Here is a 25,950-nt window from a genome sequence, read left to right as displayed (position 1 = left end):
TAACCTCCAGTGGGCAGACACTCAACGTAGGAGCTACCCCCTGGTGGTCAGTGCGCTCCCACAGGAGGGAGCGCCACTCAGCCAGAAGCCAGGCTCACCACAATTGACCACAGTGGTGGTGGCAGGAGCCTCTCCCGCCTCCGTGGCAGGCTGGACCTAAGCCTGCAGGCAGACATCCGCCAAGGGCTCCCGAACTGCAAGAGGGCATAGGCCAGGCTGAGGGCACCCCCTCCCCCGACCCCCAGTGCACGAATTTCGTGTACCAGACCTCTAGTATGACAATCATCATCTAGCATTTTCAATTCAGTTCTTCCACAGTTTAGTGCCTTAACCAATTCTCAAAACAAATCAGTGACTATAACCCAATTACTGTGAACTGGGAATAATTTTTAGGAAAACAAGTTTACATATTAAATCCCTATTTACATGAGAATTAAGCAAAACTGTTAATAAATGAAGCAGTAACTTAAAAATTAAAGTCCATAGCCCTGGCCAGGTGGCTCAGTTAATTGGAGCATCTTCCCATACACTAAAAGGTTGAGATTCAATTCCTAATCAAGGCACATACCTAGGTTGCAATTTGATCCCTAGTAGGAGAGTGTATGGGAGGCAACTGATTGATGTTTCTCTCTCTCTAAAAATCAATAAAAGAACATATTCTCAGGTGAGGATTAAAATAGAAAATTAGCCCAGCTTGCGAGGCTCAGTGGTTGAACACTGACCTATGAACCAGAAGGTCATAGGTCAATTCCCAGTCAGGGCACATGCCTGGGTTGCAGGCTCGATCCCCAAAGTGGGCATGCAGGAGGAACCTGATCAATGATTCTCTTTCATCATTAAGGTTTCTCTCTCTCTCTCCCTTCCTCTCTTAAGTCAATAAAAATTAATAAAATAAAATGTTATTATAATTTTGTGTTCAGGTGAAAAAAATGAACTACTGCAGCTTACTGTGAATTGTGCTAGATTAGGAGAACTCCATTCGAGAGTATTGCTTCAGTTAACACCATGGAGAAGAGACTGCAGGATTTAAATGGAAGCTTACATTCAAATCATTTTCCTTTGACAATTTTTAGGTGGTGTTAACTGACATTACACAAAATAATTTCCAAATAACTTAGCTATATTTTCCAATATGTCTATACAGTGTTTCTATATTTTTACATCAACATGGATTTTAGTTGCAGAAAGATTAGAAATAAAACATCAAAAAGTGCTCAAAACTGCCATTAAAATCTTTAAAACTAGAAACATTATGCAAATTTGAGAAAACTAACTGCATATATTGTCATTAATTAGGCTTTTGTTATTTTTACTTCAAAACACTGTCCTGGTTGATTTATATAATAAAATATAAAGATAAACTGTCTATACGCCTAAATTTTGAAGTTAAGAGTACATTAATAGACAAGTAAAAACAAACCTCAATTTTATCTGAATGGAATGCTGTTGTGAAATCAGGGGACTGTAAATCTCTAGGACTACCCACTCCTGCATAGCTTCCTTCAGAGTCTGATGTCAACAGTTCTGGAAGAGATTCCACAGAATTGGTCTTACCAGACTTTAATAATCCTAAAAGGTAAATTTAAAAAATATATATGTATTACATCAATAAACCAAACAAAGCCAAAAACTTCCACTTATCCAGACTTAACATTTAAATTATAGCCACTTTACCAAAATCTTAATAATTCAAGCTAAAAAAAGAAAATCTACATTTTTAAACAATAGTTCTAATTATATACCAATTATGCAATAATCCCAAGGAAGACAGTTCTTTGGGATCTGCTTTAAAAAGCAATTCAGGCCCTGGCTGGTATGGTTCAATGGACAGAGCATCGGCTTGCAGACTGAAGGGTCCTGGGTTCGGTTCCAATCAAGGGCACGTACCTCAGTTGTAGACTAGATCCCTGCCCCTGGTCGGGGCATTTACTGAAAGTAGCAAATCAATGTGTCTCTTTCACATGGATGTTTCTCTCCCTCCCTTCCTCCTCCTCTAAGAATCAATGAAAAATATCCTCGGGTGAGGATTAAAAAAAAAAAAGAAAGAAAGAAAGCAATTCAGAACTTAATTTTTCCAAATAAAAATAAAGAAGACAAACTTAATAAACTTCAGTCCCCTGCCCTTTCCCTTTCACATCTATCTCTCTGTATGGAGGTATCTGCACCCTCACAGAGGAGGACTGGCCGTATGGGGGGAGCTAGCCACCAGATTGGGCCAGTAGCAGAGGCTTTGCTGAAGCCAACTATGGTCTGTTTGAGGGGTTTCTTCCACATTAAAAAAAAAAAAAAAGAAAAAAGAAAAAGAAAGAAAAGAAAAAAATCTGTGGATTAAGAGCTATTTTTAGTTAGCTTATTACCTAAAGAAAGAGCTGTTATGAAATGTATATGCCATTTCTTCTCTTAAGCAGGCTAAATACTTGTCTCCCTACCATACCTGGTATCCAGATTCATTAGCTGGTCAGAGTCATAGCCAACATAAATAGAGTAAAAAGTAAATTTTGCTTCCGTTTGTATTTCAAATTTAGTATAATCTAAATGAAGTAGCAAAATAACCAAAATAAACACACTATATGGGCTGTAACTAAAAGTTATACAATTGATTTAAAAGCAAATAAAAGATAGCAACTCATATATTCAAATAGGTGTTATTCTTTTGAAAGTGAGTCACTTTGAACATATATATGCCTTTTCTTATGGTAATCACTGCTAAAATAGAGTTCAGAAATAACATTCAAGGTTTTTTGGTTTTTTTTTACTACAATACTTTAAATACTTTTAACGGAGGCAAATTTTTACCTAAGAGAGCATTTTTTAATACTGAAATGTTCCTAAAAGTCAATCAGAAATAAATCTAATAAATAAAGAGAATGATTAAAGTAGCCAACAATTGTTTTCAGAAAAAAATATTTTTCACAGAATGTTTGTCTAACTTTAAAGATCAAAGCAAATAAATGTTAAGCCTTTGCACAACTGTCCTTGATAAAATTTGTCTCATACTCAAATTTTTTCCAAAATAGGTGTTTTTGGCCCCCAATTAAATTTAACCTTTCAATCGATTTTTTTTTCTTTTGGCCACAGAAAGAGTGGTACAGCAACAAGGATATAAAACTGGAATAAAAAACTAAATCTATTTGTCCATCGCTATCTCAAATTTAAAGGAAGGGATGTATATTTAGTTCATTACTAATGTCTCTTCCAGCTCTGAAATGCTAAGACTAACACATCCTATCTAATAAAAGAGTAATATGCAAATTGACCGTCACTCCAACACACAAGATGACCGCCCGCGTGTGGACACAAGATGGCCTGCAGGGGAGGGCAGTCAGGGGTGACTGAGCCAGCAGAGGAGGGCAGTTGGGAGGAACCAGGGCAGCAGGGGAGGGCAATTGGGGGCAATCAGGCCAGCAGGGCAGTTGGGGGCAACCAGGCCTGCAGGGGAGGGCAGTTGGGGTCAACCACGGCGGCAAGGAAGGGCAGTTGGGGGCGACCAGGCCGACAGGGGAGGGTAGTTGGGGGCAATTGGGCTGGCAGGGGAGTGGTTGGGGGTGGTCAGGCCGGCAGGCTGAAGCAGTTAGGGGCAAATCAGGCAGGCAGGCAGGCAGGAGAGCAGTTGGGAGCCAACAGTCCTGGACTGTGAGAGGGATGTCCGACTGCCCGTTTAGGGATTGGGCCTAAATGGGCAGTCGGACATCCCCCGAGGGGTCCCAGATTGGGGAGGGTGCAGACTGGGCTGAAGGACACACACACCCCCCAACCATGCACTAATTTCATGCACCAGGCCTTTAGTGTTCTAATAACATTATTTAAAACAAACCAAGTACCTACTTTTCCTAAGTCTTTTAAGGTAACTGCAAAATCAATAGTTTTACAACTGTCTATCCACTTATTCATCCTTCCATCAATACACCCAAACCTCCTTCTAAGGACCAGAAGCAATTCATACAACACAGCACAAAATCACAAACTTTGACACTTAAAAGTCCTAAAACAGGAATCAAGAGATGTGGTAAAAGGGAAATCACTCTTCACTACTTATCTTTTGTGTTATCTAAAATAACTGTCCCTTACATTATTTATTCCTTTGATCTTTACCAAGTATGTTAAGCATCTCATTTGTAGTATTTTATTAAACATAAAAGATATGCTTTCTTTGCACCTGAATTACAGCTATTTTTTTCCACAGGAAAGCAAAACCATGTGCAGTTGTATTCTTCAGTTACTTATATAAGATTGACTATAAAAATATGCTGATAGAAGTTATATCAGGTTATATCTTACTGCCATAGACATATCTACTGTTTTTGAAAACCATACTGTAATCTTATTATAGACCCACTTCATATTTTTATCTAAAGAAACCATTAAGATTTAGATAAAATGCAGTCTGAATCTAATCAAATTAATCTATAATGTGGGATAGTCTCTAATACCATTTTTCAAAACAAAGCAAAACAAAATGGTATGAGGGGTGCTACTCTTAGTTAAAAGATACTTAAAGAGAGATTAATAAGAAAAGGCATGCCAGGACATTGAGACTCAGTGGTTGAGATCGACCTATGAACCAGGAAGTCATCGTTCCATTCCTGGTCAGGGCACCTGCCCGGGCTATAGGCTCAATTCCCACTAGGGGGCATGCAGGAGGCAGCCAATCAATGTTTCTCTCTCTCTACCTCTCCCTTCCTCTCTAAAATTAATGAATATATATATATATATATATATATATATATATATATATATATATATATGTATATATATATATTTTTTTTTTTTTAAAAAGGCAAAGTCAATCTTGATAAGATACTAGGTTTTTTTTTAAAGGCTAAAACAAAACAAGGCTATAAAAACATTTTTGGACAATTTGGACAATTGGATACTAGTACAGACTATTACTAGATAATATTAATGGATTAATGTAATTGTCTTAGATATAATAATGGTATTGTGGTTGTGTAGGAGAATATCCTTATTCTTAGGAGATTCATATAAAAGTTTGGGGAGAAATATCATGTCTATAACTTACTCCCAAGTGGATCAGTTAAAATAAAAGTGTGTTTGGAGGATGAAGGAAGACTACAAGAAAAAGCAAAAGTGGTTACAGGTTAACAATAAATGTAGATGAATGGTATAAGGTGTTCATGGTGTTTTTCTTCCATCTTTTCAATAAGTTAAATATTTTCAAAATTAAAAACAGGAAAATAATTTTTAAAAAATTTCATAACCTTTACTTTCAAATAGGTTAACATAATGCCTACATAGAGAATGTGTTATATTCTACTATCAGATTATATACCTTCTTATGCACAGGAATGGCATCTCCCTTAGAGCACTGATATATATGAACTGAATCCATGTGATAACAGTATCTCTGTAACGTTTTGCCCACCTCTACTAACCTTCCATGCCACTGGACAGAGTGGTTTTTCTAAAAACATAAATCTTATCCAGTCACACTCTGCCTTAAAAATCCGTTCATAGCTAACCACAGTCTTCAGAATAAAATCCAAATACCTTAATTTGGCATGAAATATGCAATACCCTCCAAAATATGACCCTCTCCAATCCATCTCCTATCTGCACACAACCTGTATGGCTGGGCCATGCTGAACTATATGCACAAGAAATGTGCAGTTCTTTCTATTGCCTCTAGGCTTGGAAACATATTACCCCCTACTCTTAGTAGGTCCATCTGCCTCCTTTTCTTAACTAACTTCATTCTTCAAGATCCAGCTCAAGTATCACTTGCCTCTAAGACAGCAGTTCTCAACCTGTGTGTCGCGACCCCTTTGGGGGTCGAATGACCCTTTCACAGGGGTCGCCTAAGACCATCAGAAAAAACATATATAATTACATATTGTTTTTGTGATTAATCACTATGTTTTAGTTATGTTCAATCTGTAACAATGAAATTGGGGGTCACCACAACATGAGGAACTGTATTAAAGCAGTGGTTCTCAACATTCTGGCCCTTTAAATACAGTTCCTCATGTGACCCAACCATAAAATTATTTTCGTTGCTACTTCATAACTGTAATGTTGCTACTGTTAGGAATCGCAATGTAAATATCTGATATGCAGGATGGTCTTAGGCGACTCCTGTGAAAGGGTTGTTCGACCTTCAAAGGGGTCGCGACCCACAGGTTGAGAACTGCTGGTATTAAAGGGTCGCAGCATTAGGAAGGTTGAGAACCACTGCTCTAAGAGATCCTTCCTATCTTCTCAGACTAGTTTCTGTGTCCCACAGCAACTTCAGAGTACTTATCACAAGTACTCACTTTCTGTAACCACCCTAATCCTAAGACAATTTCCTTTTTTTGACAATTTTTTATTTCAGTAGCCCCAGCAAATAGCACATAATAGTATTTAATACATGTCAAATGAATTAGGTAAAGAATAGAGACATGAAAGATTAAATCCGGAAATACATCCTAAAATACTTTCCACTAACCTGTAGATGGCAGGCTCTGAATAATATCTGAAAGATTATAACCTCCAGAACTATCTGAACGTTTACGTGGCTTCTTTTTTGCTTTTGTTTTGGCCTTCTTGAACATACTTTCCCTAGGAAATAGCAAACATAAAAGTCACTTTTAAAAAATAAATTAAAATGAAACAAAAGAACTATGCATGTTGAAAAAAACACATAAGGCCTGCCCAGTGTCGCTCAGTGGTTGAGCATCGACCCATGAACCAGGAGGTAAAGATACATATCCTCAGTAAGGGGAGTGCAGGAGACAGCCGATCCATGACTCTCTTTCCCTCTCCCTATATTAAAAAAGAAAACATGTAAAGATATGCATGCTGCAGTCACATTTATGTGATCTAGAGCAAATTCCTCAATTTCACTGAACTTCTGTGTGTTACTATTACTTACTCTAACCCTAGCATTTCTGTGAAAGTTAGAAGATGGTACAGGAGAAAATTCTTTGAAAAGTAAAATACTGCACATGTTCATATAAAAGCTATTATAAACTATAATCTTGAATGAGAAATATTTGCTGATAATTTAAAGCTTAAAGAAATACTTAATTCCCTAAATTAAGTATTATTAATCAGGAAAGGAAAAATAAAATTATCTATGAGGGCTACAACTACCTTTCACTAAAAATTACAGATTTCATTCTATAATTTCAACAGTTATACAGGTCTGCTATAAATACTATTATTTTGTAAAGGATAAGATGTCAATGCTAATAATTTTATTATAATTTTTAATATAATAACATGTCATACATCTACATCAGATATCTAAAAACTGCCAAGTATCCCAAATGCTAAAAAACTCTAGGAAAGGGATTAAAAAAGAAAAAGAAAAATGAATATATCAGAATCCAAGAGCAGTTTTCAATGAGCTACATAGTGGGCTACTACACATACACACATAATACACTGCATATATGTAGTAAATGACTTGAACAACCAAAGATTTTAAATCATTTACCGAGGAGATCTAATTCTGTTAGCAGTTGATAAGGGAGCCTAAAACATGAATTGGAAATTATAACCAGTGCTAGTCAAATGGTAGGCCTAGTACTGGATATTATCTAGAATCTGGACTACTTTGCTGGAGGACTTCCTAATGTTAAGTCATTGCAGGCCGTATCTCTTGAACCAGTTAGGTTCTGTATAAATCTAATCTTCATACCAACATGGGGGAGGGACAATCACTTAGTTGAATGGGGTTCAGAAAGAAATCAATGCTCTTTTCCAAATCCAACCACTTGTTCTGATCTTTTTTTTTTTTCACTCTTGTCTTCATAAACCTGGTACCTCTAATTCTTACGTCTTTCCAGAATTATGTTTTAGTTTTTTTCTGTTCTGTCATTACTGCTCAGCAACCTCTTTCCAACTTCCAAAGCTGTCATCATCTCTTGACTGCTGTCTTCCCCTATCCTGCTCTCTGGGCTTTAGTGCATTATGCCTTTTGTATTTCTTTAACCTCAGCAGGGCTTAGGAAGGTAGTTAAAATAAATGCACTAATTCAACCCAACATGTTTAATCTGAAGGCTACATTCCTTTCATATTTACAGGTAATTTTGTTATAACTGCAAATATAAAGTATTCATTTACTTTGTACTACACTAAGGCTAAGAATGAGCATAAATGCATGTCTTATTTCAGGTGTCTCAATTTTTTTCTTTCAATGTCAACATGAAAGTGTCCAAGATTTTGAATCGGGGGGGGAGGGGGACGGGGAGAGGGGGAGAAGAAAAAAAGGAAACAGAACTTACGAATTATTTTGTTCCATTTTTATTTCTTCTTTAAAAAAAATATCTCCATCTTCTAGTTCCAAATAGCTAATATCTGGTCCATCCTGATATGGTGTAATGACTCTTTTATTCATTGCTGGAATCTACGAAAAAAAAAAAAAATATGTCACCTTTTAAATACAAAATTTATAAAGATCTCTTTAAATCTTGATGTAATATCCCATTTGTTTTAATATATAGTGACATTAACTAGAAAAAGTATAGAAGGCCTAATGGTTTTCTAAATTTAAATCAAGCGGTTGATTCAATTAAAAGATTATTCCATTAAGGCATGGGGGACAAAAAAAAAACCTTGACAGAAAAGCATCCCTTTATTAAAAATACAAACTAGTCCTGAAGGGTCCCGGGTTTGATTCCTGGCCAAGGGCACATGCCTGAGTTTCAGGCTCAATCCCCAGGAGGGTGTATGCGGGAGGCAGCCGATCAAAGATTCTCTCTCATCATTGATGTTTCTATCTCTCTCTCTCCCTTCCTCTCTGAAATCACTAAAAATATTTTTTTAAAATGCAAATTAATCTATTTGTTATAGGAATCATGTAAATCCATGTTTTTGCATTGTCCTGACCTTTGGTAAATAATAATGAAAGACCCTGAAGCTTTCAATAACTTTCATTTATGAAGAAATTAAAAAATACTAATCTTGTTAAATATTTTCAATATCAATTATCCTATTTATCTATGGAATCTGTAAAGAACAGAAGAGGTCAATTGGGGAAAAGAGGGGATATATGTAACACTCTCCATAATAAAGGTTTAAAAAGTATATGTATAGAAAGAAATACTAGGTCCTGTTTTCTACAAGATCCTAAAATATTAGAATTCATTAGGAAATTATTCCATTGAGATGTCTGACCTAATATAATGCTTTAGATGATAATATCAAAAGAACATAAATCTTACCATTTTTCGGTAAAATGCAGAAAGATCCTTCAAAACACCAACACTTAAAACATCAAAAGACCTAACAAGTAAGATACAAAATTTTATCTTAATACTTAAGTAACTTAATACCTGTCAAGGTTTTCAAATATGTGGAGATATTTTATATTGCTGAATAAATAATAGTTATTTTTAAAACATTAATATCTAGCTGCTACATATTCTTTTAGGAAACATGCAGTTATATATTTCGATAAACATCATGAACACACTAGAAAATATCTTATATAAAACTCAAATAACTCTTATAAATGATAGAAAAATATTTTATACTAGAGGCCCGGTGCACGTGTGTGTGTGTGTGTGTGTGTCCCTTCAGCCCAACCTGCACCCTCTCCAAACCGGTACCCCCTCAGGGAATATCCGACTGCCACCAGTCGAACATCCCTCTCACAATCTGGGACCGCTGGCTCCTAACTGCTAACCTGCCTGCCTGCCTGGTTGCCCCCAACTGCCCCCCCACCCCCACCCCCATCAGCCTGGTTGCCCCACACAGCCTGCTGTTCAGTTGTTTGGTCGTCCCTCACTTAACCCCCCTGCTTCAGTTGTTTGGTCGTCCCTTACTAACCCACCTGCTGGCCTTGTCGCCCCACACAGCTGTTCGGTCATTACTGTTACTGTGACAGCATCCTGGACAATCTGCATATTAGCCTTTTATTATGTAGGACTAGGGGCCCGGTGCACGAAATTCGTGCACTGGGTGTGTGTGTGGGGGGGGGGGGGTCCCTCAGCCCAACCTGCCCCCTCTCACATACTGGGAGCCCTCAGGCGTTGACCCCCATCACCCTCCAATCGCAGGATCGGCCCCTTGCCCAGGCCTGACGCCTCTGACAGAGGTGTCAGGCCTGGGCAGGGGACCCTCATTTCCCCCCATCACTGGTTCTGCCCCCAGCCCAAGCCTGATGCCTCTGGCCCAGGCATCAGACCTGGGCAGGGGACCGCCAGACCCCTCCGATTGCTGGCTCTGCCCCTTGCCCAGGCCTGATGCCTCAGCCAGAGGTGTCAGGCTTGGACAGGGGACCCCCATCTCCCCCCGATCACTGGCTCTGACCCCCGCCCAGGCCTGAGGCCTCTGGCCCAGGAATCATGCCTAGGCAGGGAACTCCCATCTCCCCCCGATCACTGGCTCTGGCCCCCACCCAGGCCTGAGGCCTCTGGCCCAGGAATCATGCCTGGGCAGGGGACCCCCATCTCCCTCTGATCGCTTGCTCCACCCCCCGCCCAAGCCTGACGCCTCTGACCCAGGCTTCAGGCCAGGGCAAGGGGACCATCATATCCCCCCAATCCCCGGCTCAGCCACCCGCCCAGGCCTGATGCCTCAGCCAGAGGAGTTGACCCTCATCACCCTCCGATCACCAATCACCGGATCGGCCCCTTGACCAGGCCTGAGGCCTCTGGCAGAGGTGTCAGGCCTGGGCAGGGGACCCCCAGCTCCCCGCGCTTGCAGGCTCCACCCCTGCCCAGGCCTAACGCCTCTGGCTGAGGCGTACGGCTCGGGCAGCAGGGACCCACAGCTGCAGCGGCCCCGCGATCGTGGGCTCTGCTTTAGGCCCAGGCAAGGGACCCCTAGCTCCCGGGACTGCCAGCTTCGACCGTGTCCAGCTCCCATCGCTGGCTCCACCCCTACTTCCTGCTATCACTGGCCAGGGCGGCAAAGTCGCCTGATTCTCCTATCATGGCTGGGGGGGCAGGGCAAAGGCGGCCCCAGGGCCGCCTTTGCCCTGCCCCCCAGCTCTTAGCTCCTCCCTGGGTTTCCGATCACTGTCAGTGGCAGGGGGCTTCTTCCTGCTTTCCCTTTCGCCTCCCTGCATTGTGCCTACATATGCAAATTAACCACCATCTTGTTGGCAGTTAACTGCCAATCATAGTTGGCATTTAATTTGCATATAGCCGTGATTAGCCAATGAAAAGGGTATCATCGTACGCCAATTACCATTTTTCTCTTTTATTAGTGTAGATTGTAATGAAATAGCAAGTACATATTCATTTTTCAACTTTCATTTTCCACAAATTATAATCTTTAACTATAGAAGGAGTGCTTATATTGATAGAACAATAACTATTAGGATACTTAAATTTTATCTAGAATTATCATTGCTACCAACTAACTTCATGACCTTGAGCAACTCATATTACCTTTCTGTGCTTTAGTATCTTCCTGTGTAAAATGACATTCAGACTACATCAATCATATGAAGGAACTCTCAGGTTCCAAAGATGTACTTTAAGACACCAGTGAAAATTTAAATCAATTTACATTTTGAAATATATTTTAAAGTATTTTTAAAACTAATCCAAAACAATGTGCATATTCAAATGTGTACCATACCAGTTTTAATATTTTGAAGATAAGTAACTTGTGCTACTATGTCCTCATTGGTGTGCCCTTTTTTTTCTGCACATATTTATTTGCACTTTTTCTAGCAAACACGTATTTGATTAGGATTGGTCAAATCTATACAAATCTTTGTTTTAATGGAAGTTATATATGACTACTCATGTAAAATTACACCAGTAGACACTTGTGCCATCCTTAATATTAATAGTTCAGCTGATACTTGTCACAACATAATAACAGTAATAGTAGTATGACTCATTATTTCCCAATATATTTTAGATAGGTTTGGTGCTTATTCTACATTTTGGTTAATTCCTATCTGACAAACTGAATGGGCTTAATTGGGTTAATAATTGCTGTGATTAGAATTACTAATGTAATGTCAGCAATTAACTTTATTCTTCTGCAATTCTAGTCTGTCTCTCATACTAACATTCAAGAGAAATTTTCAAATGACATTGTCTAATATTCCATAACATTAATTTGTACTAGAAAAGCATTGTTTACAAAATAACAAAGCATTAAATTGCCAAAATATTATTTCCTCTAAATTGAACCCTAAGAGACAATTATTAAAAATCTGTTAATAAAACACTTTTATTTCAACCAGTTTTGGAATTAGTTTCATTAAAGATTATCCTGACTTTGAAAGGTCAGTTATCAAAAACTGTTATGATTTATAATAAATTATGTACATTAAGATTTGATTTTTTACCAAAAAAGTTTTCTGGGTTTTCTCAGCTTTAATATGAAGATATAGCCCTAACCACTTTGGCTCAGCGGATAGAGCATCAGCCTGCGGACTCAAGGGTCCCAGGTTCGATTCCGGTCAAGGGCAAGTACCTTGGTTGCAGGCACATCCCCAGTGGGGAGTGTGCAGGAAGTAGCTGATCGATGTTTCTCTCTCATAGATGTTTCTAATTCTCTATCCTTCTCCCTTCCTCTCTGTAAAAAAATCAAACTGACCAAGATCTCTAATCTCAAATTTGTGTTCACCAAACACTCATTTTTCTCACCAATGACTTTATAATGAATAAATGTAATAAAATTTTGACTTTATTAAAAAGAAATAAGTAAATTTATTTCATTAAAAAAATTCCACTGCTAAAACAATTGAAAATAGTATATTACCAAGATCCCTCTAATTCTAAAATGCCTATGACTCCTAAATCATTAACATCAAATAATTTCCATCCAGGTAATCCTCATAATATGAAATATTAATTTACAAAACAGGGTATATATGTTTAGCTGACTTTTTATGTAAAATGAGTCATTTTTCATAAGAAGCATTTCATTACTCATTGATTTCTACATAAAGCCTTCCACACACCTATCGGCTTGCAACAAACTAGAGAAAATAAAATTTTAAGGCCATCCCTTGCAGCCTAAGTTGGACAGGAAATGTCTTAAAGAGAATAAATACATACAAAAATAGAAATCAACCAAATTTTATGCATGTTTACATGTAAATTAAGTACTAGTATTACAGATAGTGTCCAAAAGCCAAGGTCACAATTACAGTTACAAACCAACCTAAACAAGCAGAGAGATGCATACATATAAAAAATATATGTGATAATATTGTTTCACAACTTTGCAACCAAAATGTAAGCTTTACTGAGGATTTTGTCTATTTTGTTCATTGTTGTATCTTATCAATGGTTAGTATATAAGTAGCCATTGTTCATGGAATCATTAAATCCGCTTACATTTCATTTTTTCTACAAAACCAGAATTTATCATTACTTACTTTTAAATTACTAATATAACTGCTGTTATTTCTAAATAATTGCTTTTGCAATGATCATATAATGTATACACCCAACCTACCTTGCTTCAAGTAAAGCTGCCATATTCAGTCCTATAAACTGTAAACAAGACAGTTTCAATTGCTCAGCATTATACATTGCTGCAAATTCTAGTAGCATAGCAGCATTCTTGAGGGTAACTACAAAGGAAGAAAATGCATGCAAAATGAGATAAAAGGCATGTTACTACAGAAAATAAAATACACTTCTACAGTTGTCAGGTTTGAACATTTAGAACAAGGAAAATTGTTAGTTTCTTGACAAAAATAACTTATACAGAGACAAATATAGAACTCACTTTTCTTAAAATATATGTTTATTGATTTCAGAGGGTAAAGAAGAGGGAGAGAGAGAAACATCAATGATGAGAGAGAATCACTGATGGGCTGCCTCCTGCACACCCAGTACTGGAGATTGAGCCCACAACTCAGACATGTGCCCTAACTGGAAATTGAACTGTGACCTCCTGGTTCATAGGTCAATGCTCACCCACTGAGCCACACCAACTGGGAAGAATTCACTTTTCATCCTAATATGCCAAAGTAATTTTAAATGATTGGTTATGAGAAAAATTAAGCACACATAAAAAAATTTTAAGCAGAGAAAATACAGAAGGTGCATTATAGTCACCTAAAAGCAAACACATAAGAATCAGTAATCTTCCACCTAATATTTTTAGAATATTTTTTACTTTAATTGATAACCAGCTTTCCTTTTCATTTATATAGTACAGAAGTCATTCTCTCTTCTATAAAACTAAAGCTATTCTTAAGACTAAGAGAAAATTATGAAATATATTTAATGTTTATTAAATATATGTTGAGTAATCTATCAATTTATGTGGGTATACTGGCATATATAAACACATACACACACTATATATTTTGGAATATAAATATATCTATATCTTACCATATTGTTCAGGCCAATGCAGAACCTGGCATTCCGTACAAGAGATTCTGGATTTTGTTAAAATGCCAGTAACAAAATATACACTTTATATATGAAGTAGGATATTCTGGGACAGTCTTCTAGCAAAACATACTTCATATATACTAGCATGTAGCTCTGCCTTCTCAAACCTCTCCATTCTTTTTCTTATTTACTCTGAGTCCCAGAAAAACAGAACTATCTTCTATGCCAAGCTTCCACCATTTCTTTTTTCTTTCTCCCTTGTAACTCTGTCAAAAGTTGTAACTGCAAGAGAGCAATAATCATCTCTGTCTCACTTCTGACTAACCTACTTTCAACTAATGAATAATGAATCGAGAGTTTCCCATTTCAAAGACATCAAAATGGATCATATAAAAATTTTGGAATTGTTCAGTTGGGAATAAGGACTGCCCAGTAAATGAAGACCAAACCATTCTCTTGCTAGGTTCTAGGAAGATCGAGAGATTCATTAATCAAAGCAAATGTGCAGCAAGGGGCAAGAAAAAAATATCCAAGGGATACCAAGAAAGTGAATTGAACAACTAAAAATGTCTTCTATATGTATACTTTATACCTGTTGCATGTTGCATCCTTTATTTTATATATATTTCCCTTTCTTTCCTAAAAAATCAGAGCTATTGTTCTCTTTCTGATAACCCAGGAGAAGATATTCCATAGAGCTCAAGAAAAATATAAATAAGCGAAGACAAACTACTAGCATTTACAAATTAGAAAAACTTGACAGGAAATCACTTCACACTTCCTCAAGTGGCAATGAAGGAGAACAAAGATTAGATTAGAAAGTCATAAAACTTTTATATCAGGCTAAGGAAATTTAACCTTTATCCTACGATAAGCAATTAAAAATATCTAAACAGGGGAAGACATAATTACTTCCTACAGAAAGATTAAAGAGAAGTTAGAAGAGAGAAAGAGGACTTAAAAGACTACTGTGACATTACACAGAAGAGATGGGTAACAGTCAATTCAAATGAGCATGATCACAGAGAGAATAAAAAGGTGGGAGAAATGTGATCAACACAGTTAAGATGATTCAGTTTTGACAACTAAAAGAATCTGGTACACAGAACAAAAAAATCACCAAAAAAACTTGCAGTTTCAAAGTTGAGTGTTCAGGAGAAAAGCCATGCAACTAACTGAAATAATGAACAGAGAAAGAAATAAAAGTTTAAGAGAAAAAAAGATGTGTTTTGCTCAAATATATTAATGGAATGGTTACATAAACATTCCATCAAATGGTAGGAAATGGGTAGCTAAACATAGACCTACAGTCAACACCAGGAAAAGGGTAAAAAGTTTCTGTTCCCAAACTCACCCTTGAAATTCCAAATTAAGTATCACACCATCTTTATTATTCAAACTTGTGTGACATTTAAAAAAAATAATATATTTCAATTATAATGTACATATTTTCACATACTAACATCTCTGAAATAGATATGCTTACAAATGATGACATGAAATAATGTAAATGTTTTCACATTTTTCATGAGACAAAAAATATTGGTACATTTTACCATAAATGGAATAAAAAATCAATAAAATACAGCAATCCTAGACCAACTTGAAAACATACTAATATACTAATTCAAAAATACTCACGTTTTTCAGTTAATGCTACTTCACAAATTTCTTTCAATCGAGTTATGAGAAGCTGATCAGCCACCACAAGAACACTACAAATAAAATCCACATTTTGAGATTCTAAAAGGAAAAAAAAAAAAAGGAAACAAGCATCACTCTTCATTGCTTTATAAACATAACACCTAGGAAAAACAAGTTCAAGTAATTAAGACAGTAAAAGAGAATTACACTGATTATTTTCTCAATGTTGGAATCATAACTACGATAAATAGTAATAATATAAAAATACTTCTACCTAGAAAGAAACACACCTAAATGCCTTGGTTCACACTAAGACCATAAAATGGGCAACCTGAGTTGATCTTTTTAGTGGAGAGGGCTACTACAATGCCTGACTTATTTAAAATCTCCCATGTTGTTAAACAAACATTTCTCAAATTAATAAATAGGAGGAAAAGTAAAATCTCGACCTCAAGTTTAATATAGGTATGTGTTAACATATAAATATATGGATCTTGAAGACATATCTGTACTTTAAACAAGGGGAAAAGCAGGCAAGACAGAATTTTTTTAGTCTTGGTCAAAACTATACTCCCTGTTGTCAATTCATCTCAGTCACAGAAGTAGTTGTGTCTGAAGTTTTAAATCCAACCTCAACCATTAAATACAATTCTTACAGAGTTCATTTTCACATAGGTAAGGAAAACTTGCTTTTTCTATGTCTTTACTGTTAGTAATCATCCCTATTGCTAATTCTAAATTAAGCCTGTGTTGAAGACTTATTTCAATTAAGAGTAGAAATTAAGATTCATGTTTTTAACATTATTCAATTATATCTTAAAGATTTAAAATACCCTAACTCTTATTAATACCTTTTATCAACACAGCTTCATCAGTATAGAGGTAGTCCAAAATAACTTTCAGTATGTCAGACTGTATTGGCATTTCCAGAGCTGCACAACTGGAAGCCTAAATAAAAATAAAACAATTAATTTAAACTACAAAATACAACTATATACTGACTGAGATTGGTACAAAAATTGTGAGGAGGAATTGCATCAAATGCAAAAGAATATAACATTTATAAAACACAAAACTAAAATAAGATAGTTTTAATTTTAAATTGCCTTGAAATAGGCATGAAAAAGGATCAAGAAAAATTTAGATAAAAACACACTGCATTCTAAATTTCCAAATAATGGGGAATTTTTGATTTAAGTAGCTTTTCTGCACCAATTTTCATTTCTAAGTATTGCTATTTTCCAGCAGGCTTATGCATAAAGTTTAGTACAAAAGAAAAACTGAGTTAAATATCAGGTTTCCATTTTTACTCTCTTTAGTATATAAACTCCCCAAAATCTAAAGAAGTTTTGTTAACCAGCCTCATTGGTTTCTACTTAATCTTACCTCGATCCAGGAGCTACTTAGCATACTATGAAAATAATCTGAAAGAAAAAAAAATCAATAAGAATAGTGAAACAATACTGAAACAAATAAATCAGCAACTAAGAAAAAGTGTACCTACCAAGTCTAGCACAAAGAACACATTTATGACAAGGAAATTCCTTTCCATCCACTGATTTCATGGTCACATCATACACAAATGAACTGAAAGAAAAATGTTTAATTAAACCAAGAGCAATTTCTTTACTTGTTTAGCAAATAAGAAAATTCTTTATAGAATTTGGCTTGGCTTTTGACTTTCTTTTCATTAAAGGCAGCAGAGAATAAACAACATGAGGGTATACAATGAAGTACTTCATCTCCTTCCATTTTAAGGAAGACAATAAGGGCCTTACAATAAAAATATTTAAAAAGGAAACTGAATTCAGATAAATATTCAAAAATCTTTCCTCTCACTTTTCTTTTTGAATTACTGGCCAATAATATAATAGGAAGTGACAGCACAGTCAAAGGTCTTTAATTCACTTATTTGTACAACCCATTCTATTCTAAGCATAATCCAGATTATCTCCCGTTTCTCTTTCTCTAAAAACTTCACCTATAAAGAGTAAATTTCTAAAAACAAAATATTTAATATACTAACAGTATAGTATATTCATCACTGAAAAGATTTACAAAGGAATCATCATAATGATGAAGAGGCATAATCAGTTCGGTTTTGGAGTTAACATTTCCTATTGATCCAAAAAACACAAAATGTAGGCAAGAAAAAATAATTAAAAATTCCTTTCTTAATTAGAAAGTAATCAGAAAAATGAAATTGTACCAATGTCTATTAAACAGTTAATATTTTATCCATTTACTTCAACAATTCTCCATTATTTCCAAAAATGAAGAATATTAGTAAAGGTAAAAGTGTATCTTCCTATACATTTTGCTTCGTATGTTAGAAGAGTTCTATTTTCACACTTAGGTCCCAAAATCTAGAGATAAGTTCACTTTCATTTCCTAACTTACCATTTTTTCTGATTTAGCTTTGGTTTGTTACCAGTTTTCTTGGCAATAACGTTAATTTTTTCATTTTCAAATCTGACTCCATCTAATCTATCAACAAGAATAGATAAAAATTAACAGTGTGTATATTCCCTTACCAAAACAAACAAGCAACAAAAATCCAACAAATCAAATCTGAACATGATTATATAATTTGTATCACCTACAAAAATATCTCAAAGAACTCCCACTCTGTGGTAAAGAAATAATCATACATTCTCTTCCAATTTTACTTAGAATTCAAAATGTATTAAAATATCACTACTGACCAAAAAATAATTTTTTAAAAAAATCAAAGGTATGGTATAAAGCCCTTCATTGTTTTTAAATAGAAAATATGCACTCCTCCCAGCTCCCACCCCATAACTAAGGTTACACTGCCACAGGCAATATAAGTACCTTAAAAAATAGAGAATTACAAAAAAACTGGTTTGTAGTATGATAAATACTGTTAGCCTCTTTACATGTTATATGACAAAACTACACGAACAATATGAAGTCAGTATTATCCCTCCCATTTTGTATACTGAGAAACTAAAATTCAAAGAAAATAAGAAATCTGACCCAGCTACTTATCATAGGTTCGCCATCACTGCCATAGAGAGTTCAAACCCAGTAACAGTCTTCCCATATGTGAATGTTTTAATCCAGGGAATCCCATAAAGGTAGCTTTAGCAGAAAATGGAGAAAACAAACAAAGAAACACGTACCTGCCCACAAAACAGGGAGTGGGGAGAGAGGAATAGAAGAGAAGAACAGCAAAGGAAAAGATAATTTTTAAAAGGAGGTCATAAAATACAAGAATAGATATTAAGGAGGAGCCATACCTACTACACAAATTACTGAAATCAAATTTCTTTGCAACATTTTGCAACATTCTTACAGGATCATCTTCCCCAACACTTTTTACTTTTTTGGAAGATTTGAATTTGCTTCTCTGTTTTTCACTAATTGTATGTGCTTGATTACTTTTATAAACTTCAAATGCTGACTTCTGATTGTCTTCATGGGAATTCATTTTATTCAAATGAGGATTCAGAGTACCCTGATATTCTTCTGGTTTTTTGTTTAAGATAATTCTTGGTTTGAAGCCATGAGTTAAAAAGTCACAAGTATCTGTGTATATAAATTGTAAAAGGTATTCAAACAAGTCAGGATGGACCTTCTCTACCACAAAGAGAGGGCATCCTACAGAATCTTCGTCTTTCCGGTAAACATCTGTAAAGTCTAAAGAAGTACCATCTGAAAGGAACAATTTCTGAAAAAAGTCAGAACGCATTGCCAAAATATATTTATGAGCAGGGAAGATTCTGTTGCCAACTTGAAATGTCACATCATGGATGCTGTCCATTTCATCTGCTTCCCTCAAGAGTTTGCCCAACTCTTCAAGAAAGGATGATGAAGACACAGCTGGAATTTCATAAAGGCTAGAAATGAAACAAAAAATCATTTTTACTTTCAAGAAAAAACTTTTAAAAAGCATCCCTAACCCAGCTGGTGTGGCTCCGTGCTTGAGCATCGACCCATGAACCAGGAGGTCACAGTTTGATTCCTGGTCAGGACACATACCCAGGTTGCCAGCTCAATCCCCAGTAGGGGGCGTCTAGGAGGCAGTGGATCAATATTCTCTCTCATCATTGATGCTTCTATCTCTCTCTCCCTCTCCCTTCCTCTCTCTGGAATCAATAAAAAAATTTTAAAAAACTTGAAACATCCCTAGCCAATTTTCCATTTAAAGTGTAATTTCTTTTTTATTTGCTAACCTTAGAAAAATTTACATTTGGTATTTCCTAAAATATAAGAATATTGCACAGTCTTAGATACTGTATCAACCTTTAAATTTTTTCTATCCTTTTTTCTCCTAAACTAATAAGAATTAAGTTTTCCTTTGAAAGCAGTGTTTTCTCTTTCTACAAAGAAACACTAAAATATAAGTTTCAAATGACTATTTCATAGAAAATTTTTAAATGGTAAAAATAACTAGAAATATTCAAAAAAGGATACAGTTCTCAACCTCTTCCTCCTTTATGTCCATTTATTTTACAAGTAAAGAAAAATATATAAAGAATTGAGTAAATACTTTGGATCCCAGATCCAAGAATAGGTCAGAAACTCGAGAAAGTAAAAATAAATATACACAATTGGTCTGTAACCCTGAGTCTTTTAGTACTTTAAGAATGCTATCACACCTACCCAATCTACATTTTATTCTTCCAGGTCTGGGGGACCAACCCTCTTGGTTTGCATGAGACAGAGGGGTCCCCCAGGAGATGAAACTTTCAGTGCTAAATACAGAACAGGCATGAGCAAAACAGGATGGTCACCCTCCTTCTAGGACTTCTTTCCTTTTCAATACTTGATATTTACCTTAATCTGTCACCTCTCTACTAATGTGACTTAGAAGATTTGTACAGAGATTCACACTACCCTATAGGTGACTCTACACTACTTCTATTATCAATTCTCATCACATTCAAGGGTCAGAAATTGTTGCAAACTACATAACAAATAGTTATACTTTTCAGGATCTGGGACCTTAGAGTACACCACAAAGTACTAAAGATATAAATAAATTTGTGTGCCTATCTATATAATAAAAGCCTAATATGCTAAGTGTCCGACTGTTCGTTCGACCATTCGACCAGTCACTATGACGCACACTGACCACCAGGGGTAGACACTGCAACTAGTAAGTTAGCTCGCTGCTGGGGTCCAGCCGACTGGGACTGGGCAAGACAGCCCGGACACACCCTAGAGCCCTCCTGCAGTCCCTCTCCAGCCCTGATTGTGTACCGCTGGGGTCCCTCAGCCTGGCCTGCACCCTCTCACAATCCAGGACCCCTCGGGGGATGTTAGAGAGCCAGTTTCAGCCAGATCCCCGCAAGCCAGGCTGAGGAACCCCACCAGTGCACGTGCACTGGTTCTCTAGTATACACATAAACATATATGTATACATCTTCAATATTTTCAATAAATATCAGTTTTCAAACTAAAAGGAACATTTCATCATTACCAGTATAACAAATTCTACCTGTGAGTTATCCTGGTAGCATGATTCTATGTCTAAAGTCTCTACAAGACATGGCAACAGCTCTTCAATTAAATTTGGTCTAGGAGCTATGGAAAACAAACAAACAAACAACAAACTCCAGTGACTGTTCCTTCTAAAAATAAAATGTAATATATACAAGTATACCTTGTTTTAGGATCTGACTGCAGGATTGCAAAGTTGCATCCACTTGGATCTGTGCTGACGCTAACAGCTCTGTGGGCAAATGCAAGTTTCTCAAGTCGAATTCTTTCATATACACTATTTGTATCAGAGACACAAGACACATCTGATGAGGAATTATGAAGGTTTGATAAAATCTCTGCTAAGAAGAAAAGAATTCCAATTAATTAAGGTTTTATTAAAATGATTTAGGAATAAACAAAACAGAAAAACAATTAGAATACAGAAATATCTTTCATATGTATTAAGTCCATTTGAAAAATTACTCTCTTTCTCTTTAACACAATTTGCACACTATATATTGGTTGTGTTATACATGAAATTTTGGTGGGTCAATTCTCAATTATCCATGAATTTCTCCCTTTCGACAAAAATCCTCTACTTGCAACCAAAGCTATCTTTCTAAAAAGCAAATCTAGTGTTAAACAGGATTTTAAAATTCCTGTTTGTATTACAAATATATAAACTTGGCATCTTCATAATTGATTGCTCATTTGTTCCTTTCTTCCCTCCTCCCCCTTTCTTCCACTTATTCAGCAAATATCAGAGTGATTACACTATGCTACTCTACTAGTAATCCAGTGATCATCAGTCTATCCATAGTGATACAGTAGTGAACAAGGCATGTCCCTACCATCTTGGATACACTTCTAGCAGAAAAGACAAACATTAAACAATGATAACATCATTACAAGTCGTATCAAGGCTATAAAAGTATGAAATTTGCATTAAAAAAATGATTCTGCCTACAGTATGAAGTATATTCAAAGTATATGGAACCAAAGACAAAGAGATTAGTCCTGAAAAAATAAATGTTATAGAGGTTGTAGAGATGAAACTGTAGAAAAGTATTAAGATTTCAGAAATATTGAGACAAAAGTGACGAAACTCGGTGACACTTGGATGCAGAGGGTAAGGGAATATGGGGTGTCAAAATAACCATTTACTTAAATTGAAACACTGAAAAGCAGATGTGGGTGTTTGAGTTCAGTTTTAGACCACTAAATATGATGTAAGCAAGACACAATTTTAAGGACTTCAACATTTATAAGTCAAACCTGAATTCTGGTTACTCTCTCAAATTCACTCTATTTCAGTCTCAGGGGTTTACTAATATTCCCCCAACACACAGTTATTCCAATTTCTATATTCTAAAATAAGTATCAGTATTTGTCTCCATGACTGCAAATATTTAGATACATGATTATGCCCCTACAAATTTATGAGTGTCTCAAAACAAGGGCCCATCTTATATATTTTAGTATTATTAAAACCTGGCCCTATATCTGGCATATAGTAAATGTACCTTAAATGTCAACAGAATTGACTAATTTATAAGGAAATGAAAACAAATAATTATCCAAAAATCATTCTTTTGTGGCTTTGTAATTTTGAAAAATATATTTATATAATTACAAATGTAATTTATACATTTTTAGCATACAATAACTGATGTGTTCATTCAACAGACAATTTCTATGTGCCAGGAAATATGCTGAATGCTAAGGATATAGAACAAACATGGTCCTTGCCATTTTATAGTCTAATAAGAGACAAGTATTTAAAAAGTAATCGCAAAATACATAAAAACAAGTAAAAATAAGCTGCATGATGAAAATACAAAGGGAATATTATAAGTGAAACTGGGTAACTCAGTTTAGATTGAGGAATCAGTAAAAATATTTTTGATGAAGTATAAATGAAGCTGAGATGTAAAAAATTAGGAAAGGCCCTGGGACTAATCACAACTGGACAAGACTGAAACCCTGAAGGTCAGCATAACCGGAGAGGTAAAAGGAAGAAATTCCAAGAGTCAGGGCAGGTGCTAACAGCCATGTGTTGGTAATGAGCAAACCATTAAAGAGTTTTTAAACACAGGCATATTAGGATCTGATTTTAAAAGCTCACTCTAGTAATCACTTGAGAATAGATAAAAAGAAACAAGATTGGAAATAAGAAAATTATTTTTTCAGTAGTCCATGTGACTTGGGCTAGGGTAGGAGCAATGAGATATGAAGAGGTAATAAATTCTAGTTTTTCTGGGAGAAAAAAAAATCAACTGATTATTAATTATGGATGAAAGAAAAAGTCACTAACCTAAGTTTAAAAAAATGCAATTAATCGACAAGATTATAAATTTATAGTAATCAGGTAATTAAGAATGAACTATACAGCCCTGTTGGAATGGCTCAGTGAATTCAGCATCATCCCATGGACCAAGAGGTCCCAGGTTTGATATCCGGTCAGGGCACAGCTTGGGTTGCGAGCTCAACCCCCGGTGGTGAGCGTGCAGGAGGCAGCCAATGAATGTGTCTCTCATCATTGATGTTTCTATCTCGTTCTCCCTCTCCCTTCCTCTCTGAAATCAATAAAAATATATTTTTAAAAAAATGAACTGTATACTGAAAAATTTCTACTTCCACTGGTGGCATCTTAAAACTATCCTTTATATTAATCAAAAAATGAAAAAAAAAAAACACTTTTTTTCAATTATTCAGCAATTGTTTAAAAAAGATGTACTTTTTAAAATTCTCAATGAACATAAAAACTTTATTTTTCCTATGATTTTTCTCTAAGTCATGTAACATACCTTTTAAAACTTTAATTTTATCCTATATAATAAAAGTCCAGCAACTGAACAGCAGAACGACCAGAACAACCGGTCAACCAGCCACTATGATGTGCACTGACCACCAGGGGGCAGACACTCAATGCAGGTGCTGCCCCCTGGTGGTCAGTGCGCTCCCACAATGGGAGCACTGCTCGGCTGACGGGGATGAGTGGTGCTCCCACAGTGGGCTGATCCCAGCAGGCCATGCCCCCCACCAGTGCACAGATCCGATGCACTGGGCCTCTAGTATATATATATATATATATATATATATACACACACACACTAGTAAGTATGTAAAAAAAATAAAAAGCATAAGTTAATAAAGTCTCATTTTAGGGAGAAAGACAGAAAAGGGAGCTTGGAAGATGGTTCACAACCATCTGAGGAGTTGTTTATGGTTTGCTTGTTTATTTTTTAACTTTATACTTCCCTAGCCCTAAAGTAAAGTCTAGCAATTAGTAATAGTGAGCCACTGTTACTGATGAGAATGTACCATGACCTCAGGGTATGCTGAGATAGATAAAAAGTTGAAAACTCCAATTTAAGTAAATCAAATTCCTTCTGCTTACCTGCACATACACAAACCAAAGTCAAAAGAGAGATAAGGATAAATCTTATGAAATTAAAGGTTACCTGAAAGGAACCTTTATGTGCCATTCACATATATGAACTGACCTTTCTTTTCAGAACTCTTTCTTTTTTCATCAAACCATTTCCCTCTAAATCCTTCTCCATCCTGGGTGACAAATAAAATTTCATTCCTATTTAAAGCAATATCAGAAATGAAGACTTGGCGTGGATAAGCCCACCGACACTGCTTCAGAGAACTGCTGACTGATCTCCAGCAAAACACCTAAAATAAACCAAATTACATCCTATATAATAAAAGGCTAATATGCAAATTGTCCCCTTGACCGGGAGTTCAACCAGGGGGCAGGGCTGGCTGGCCAACCGCCCAAGGCTCCTCCCCCCAGCTGGCCCTGCCGATTGCCCCCCGACCCCAATCGGGGTTGGGGCCAGCCGGCCAACCTCCCATGTCCCCTCCATCAGGGCAGGCCAGCTGGACCCCACCCATGTACAAATTCGTGCACCGGGCCTCTAGTTGGAATATAAAGCACTATAGCATGTGATCAACCAAAAACTGAAATCAAGAGGTAATGTTTCTAAAATAAAGTTCCGAGTAATATGTTTCAATGTCCATTCTGCAGAATTTTTAATAAGTGGCAATATGTTTCTTTGCATGAATTCAGTAATACCTGTTTCCAATTGTGGCTATACTAACCAAGACTTTGACTGGAATGTCATGTCTGAGAGAGACATGCCCGGAGTCTGGATGTCACCAGAAAGCTTTAAGGAATGAAGCCAATAAGAGCACCTTGGAGAAGGCCTGGTACCTTGCTTGGTCACATGGTTCATGGCAGTCTTTTCAGGTTATAAGTCCTACTCAGACTCTGGGAATACCACCTCTAGGCACCACTGCCACCTCCTTCTAGGCCTCATTGTCCCTCTGACAGAGAGTAAGGATCTCTTGGCTCTGAAGGAAAAACTTCGTCCCTACTCAGCACGAAGCAGTTCCACAAGAGACTCTGCGTCCCTTTTCTCTGAAAGTATTCAGAGCCAAGGTCCCTGGGAATGTGGTAGGCAGTTAGACCTGAGCAGAGCAAGGACAATGGCCAACTAGGGGAAAAATGGACTAGATCCTGAGGTGTGCTTCTCACCACTCCAATTGCTCTGAAGCTGGTAGTGGAGGAACC

General features: G+C 36.4%; 1 protein-coding gene across 7 annotated transcripts in view; it reads right to left on the bottom strand.

Moving 5' to 3' along the window:
* Positions 1–25,950, bottom strand: part of IBTK (inhibitor of Bruton tyrosine kinase) — an 87,656-nt gene that overhangs the window by 27,215 nt on the left and 34,491 nt on the right. For 4 of the 7 annotated variants that reach the window (XM_059701111.1, XM_059701109.1, XM_059701105.1 and 1 more), the window contains 13 exons: positions 24,872–25,049; positions 21,547–21,724; positions 19,178–19,777; positions 18,315–18,401; positions 17,419–17,501; positions 17,301–17,338; positions 16,766–16,862; positions 15,912–16,013; positions 13,378–13,495; positions 9,168–9,228; positions 8,229–8,350; positions 6,446–6,558; positions 1,421–1,569 (listed from right to left, as the gene is read on the bottom strand). In XM_059701111.1, the coding sequence (XP_059557094.1) occupies positions 1,421–1,569; positions 6,446–6,558; positions 8,229–8,350; positions 9,168–9,228; positions 13,378–13,495; positions 15,912–16,013; positions 16,766–16,862; positions 17,301–17,338; positions 17,419–17,501; positions 18,315–18,401; positions 19,178–19,777; positions 21,547–21,724; positions 24,872–25,049 (1,926 nt within the window). The remainder of the gene's footprint in view (positions 1–1,420; positions 1,570–6,445; positions 6,559–8,228; positions 8,351–9,167; positions 9,229–13,377; positions 13,496–15,911; positions 16,014–16,765; positions 16,863–17,300; positions 17,339–17,418; positions 17,502–18,314; positions 18,402–19,177; positions 19,778–21,546; positions 21,725–24,871; positions 25,050–25,950) is intronic. The other 3 variants (XM_059701107.1, XM_059701106.1, XM_059701108.1) reach the window with 3 other exon arrangements.

The sequence above is a fragment of the Myotis daubentonii genome, chromosome 6 (genome assembly GCF_963259705.1).
Source record: "Myotis daubentonii chromosome 6, mMyoDau2.1, whole genome shotgun sequence".
Lineage (NCBI taxonomy): Eukaryota > Metazoa > Chordata > Mammalia > Chiroptera > Vespertilionidae > Myotis > Myotis daubentonii.
Note: the sequence above shows the minus strand (reverse complement) of the source record. Positions and strands in the feature narration are given on the sequence as shown.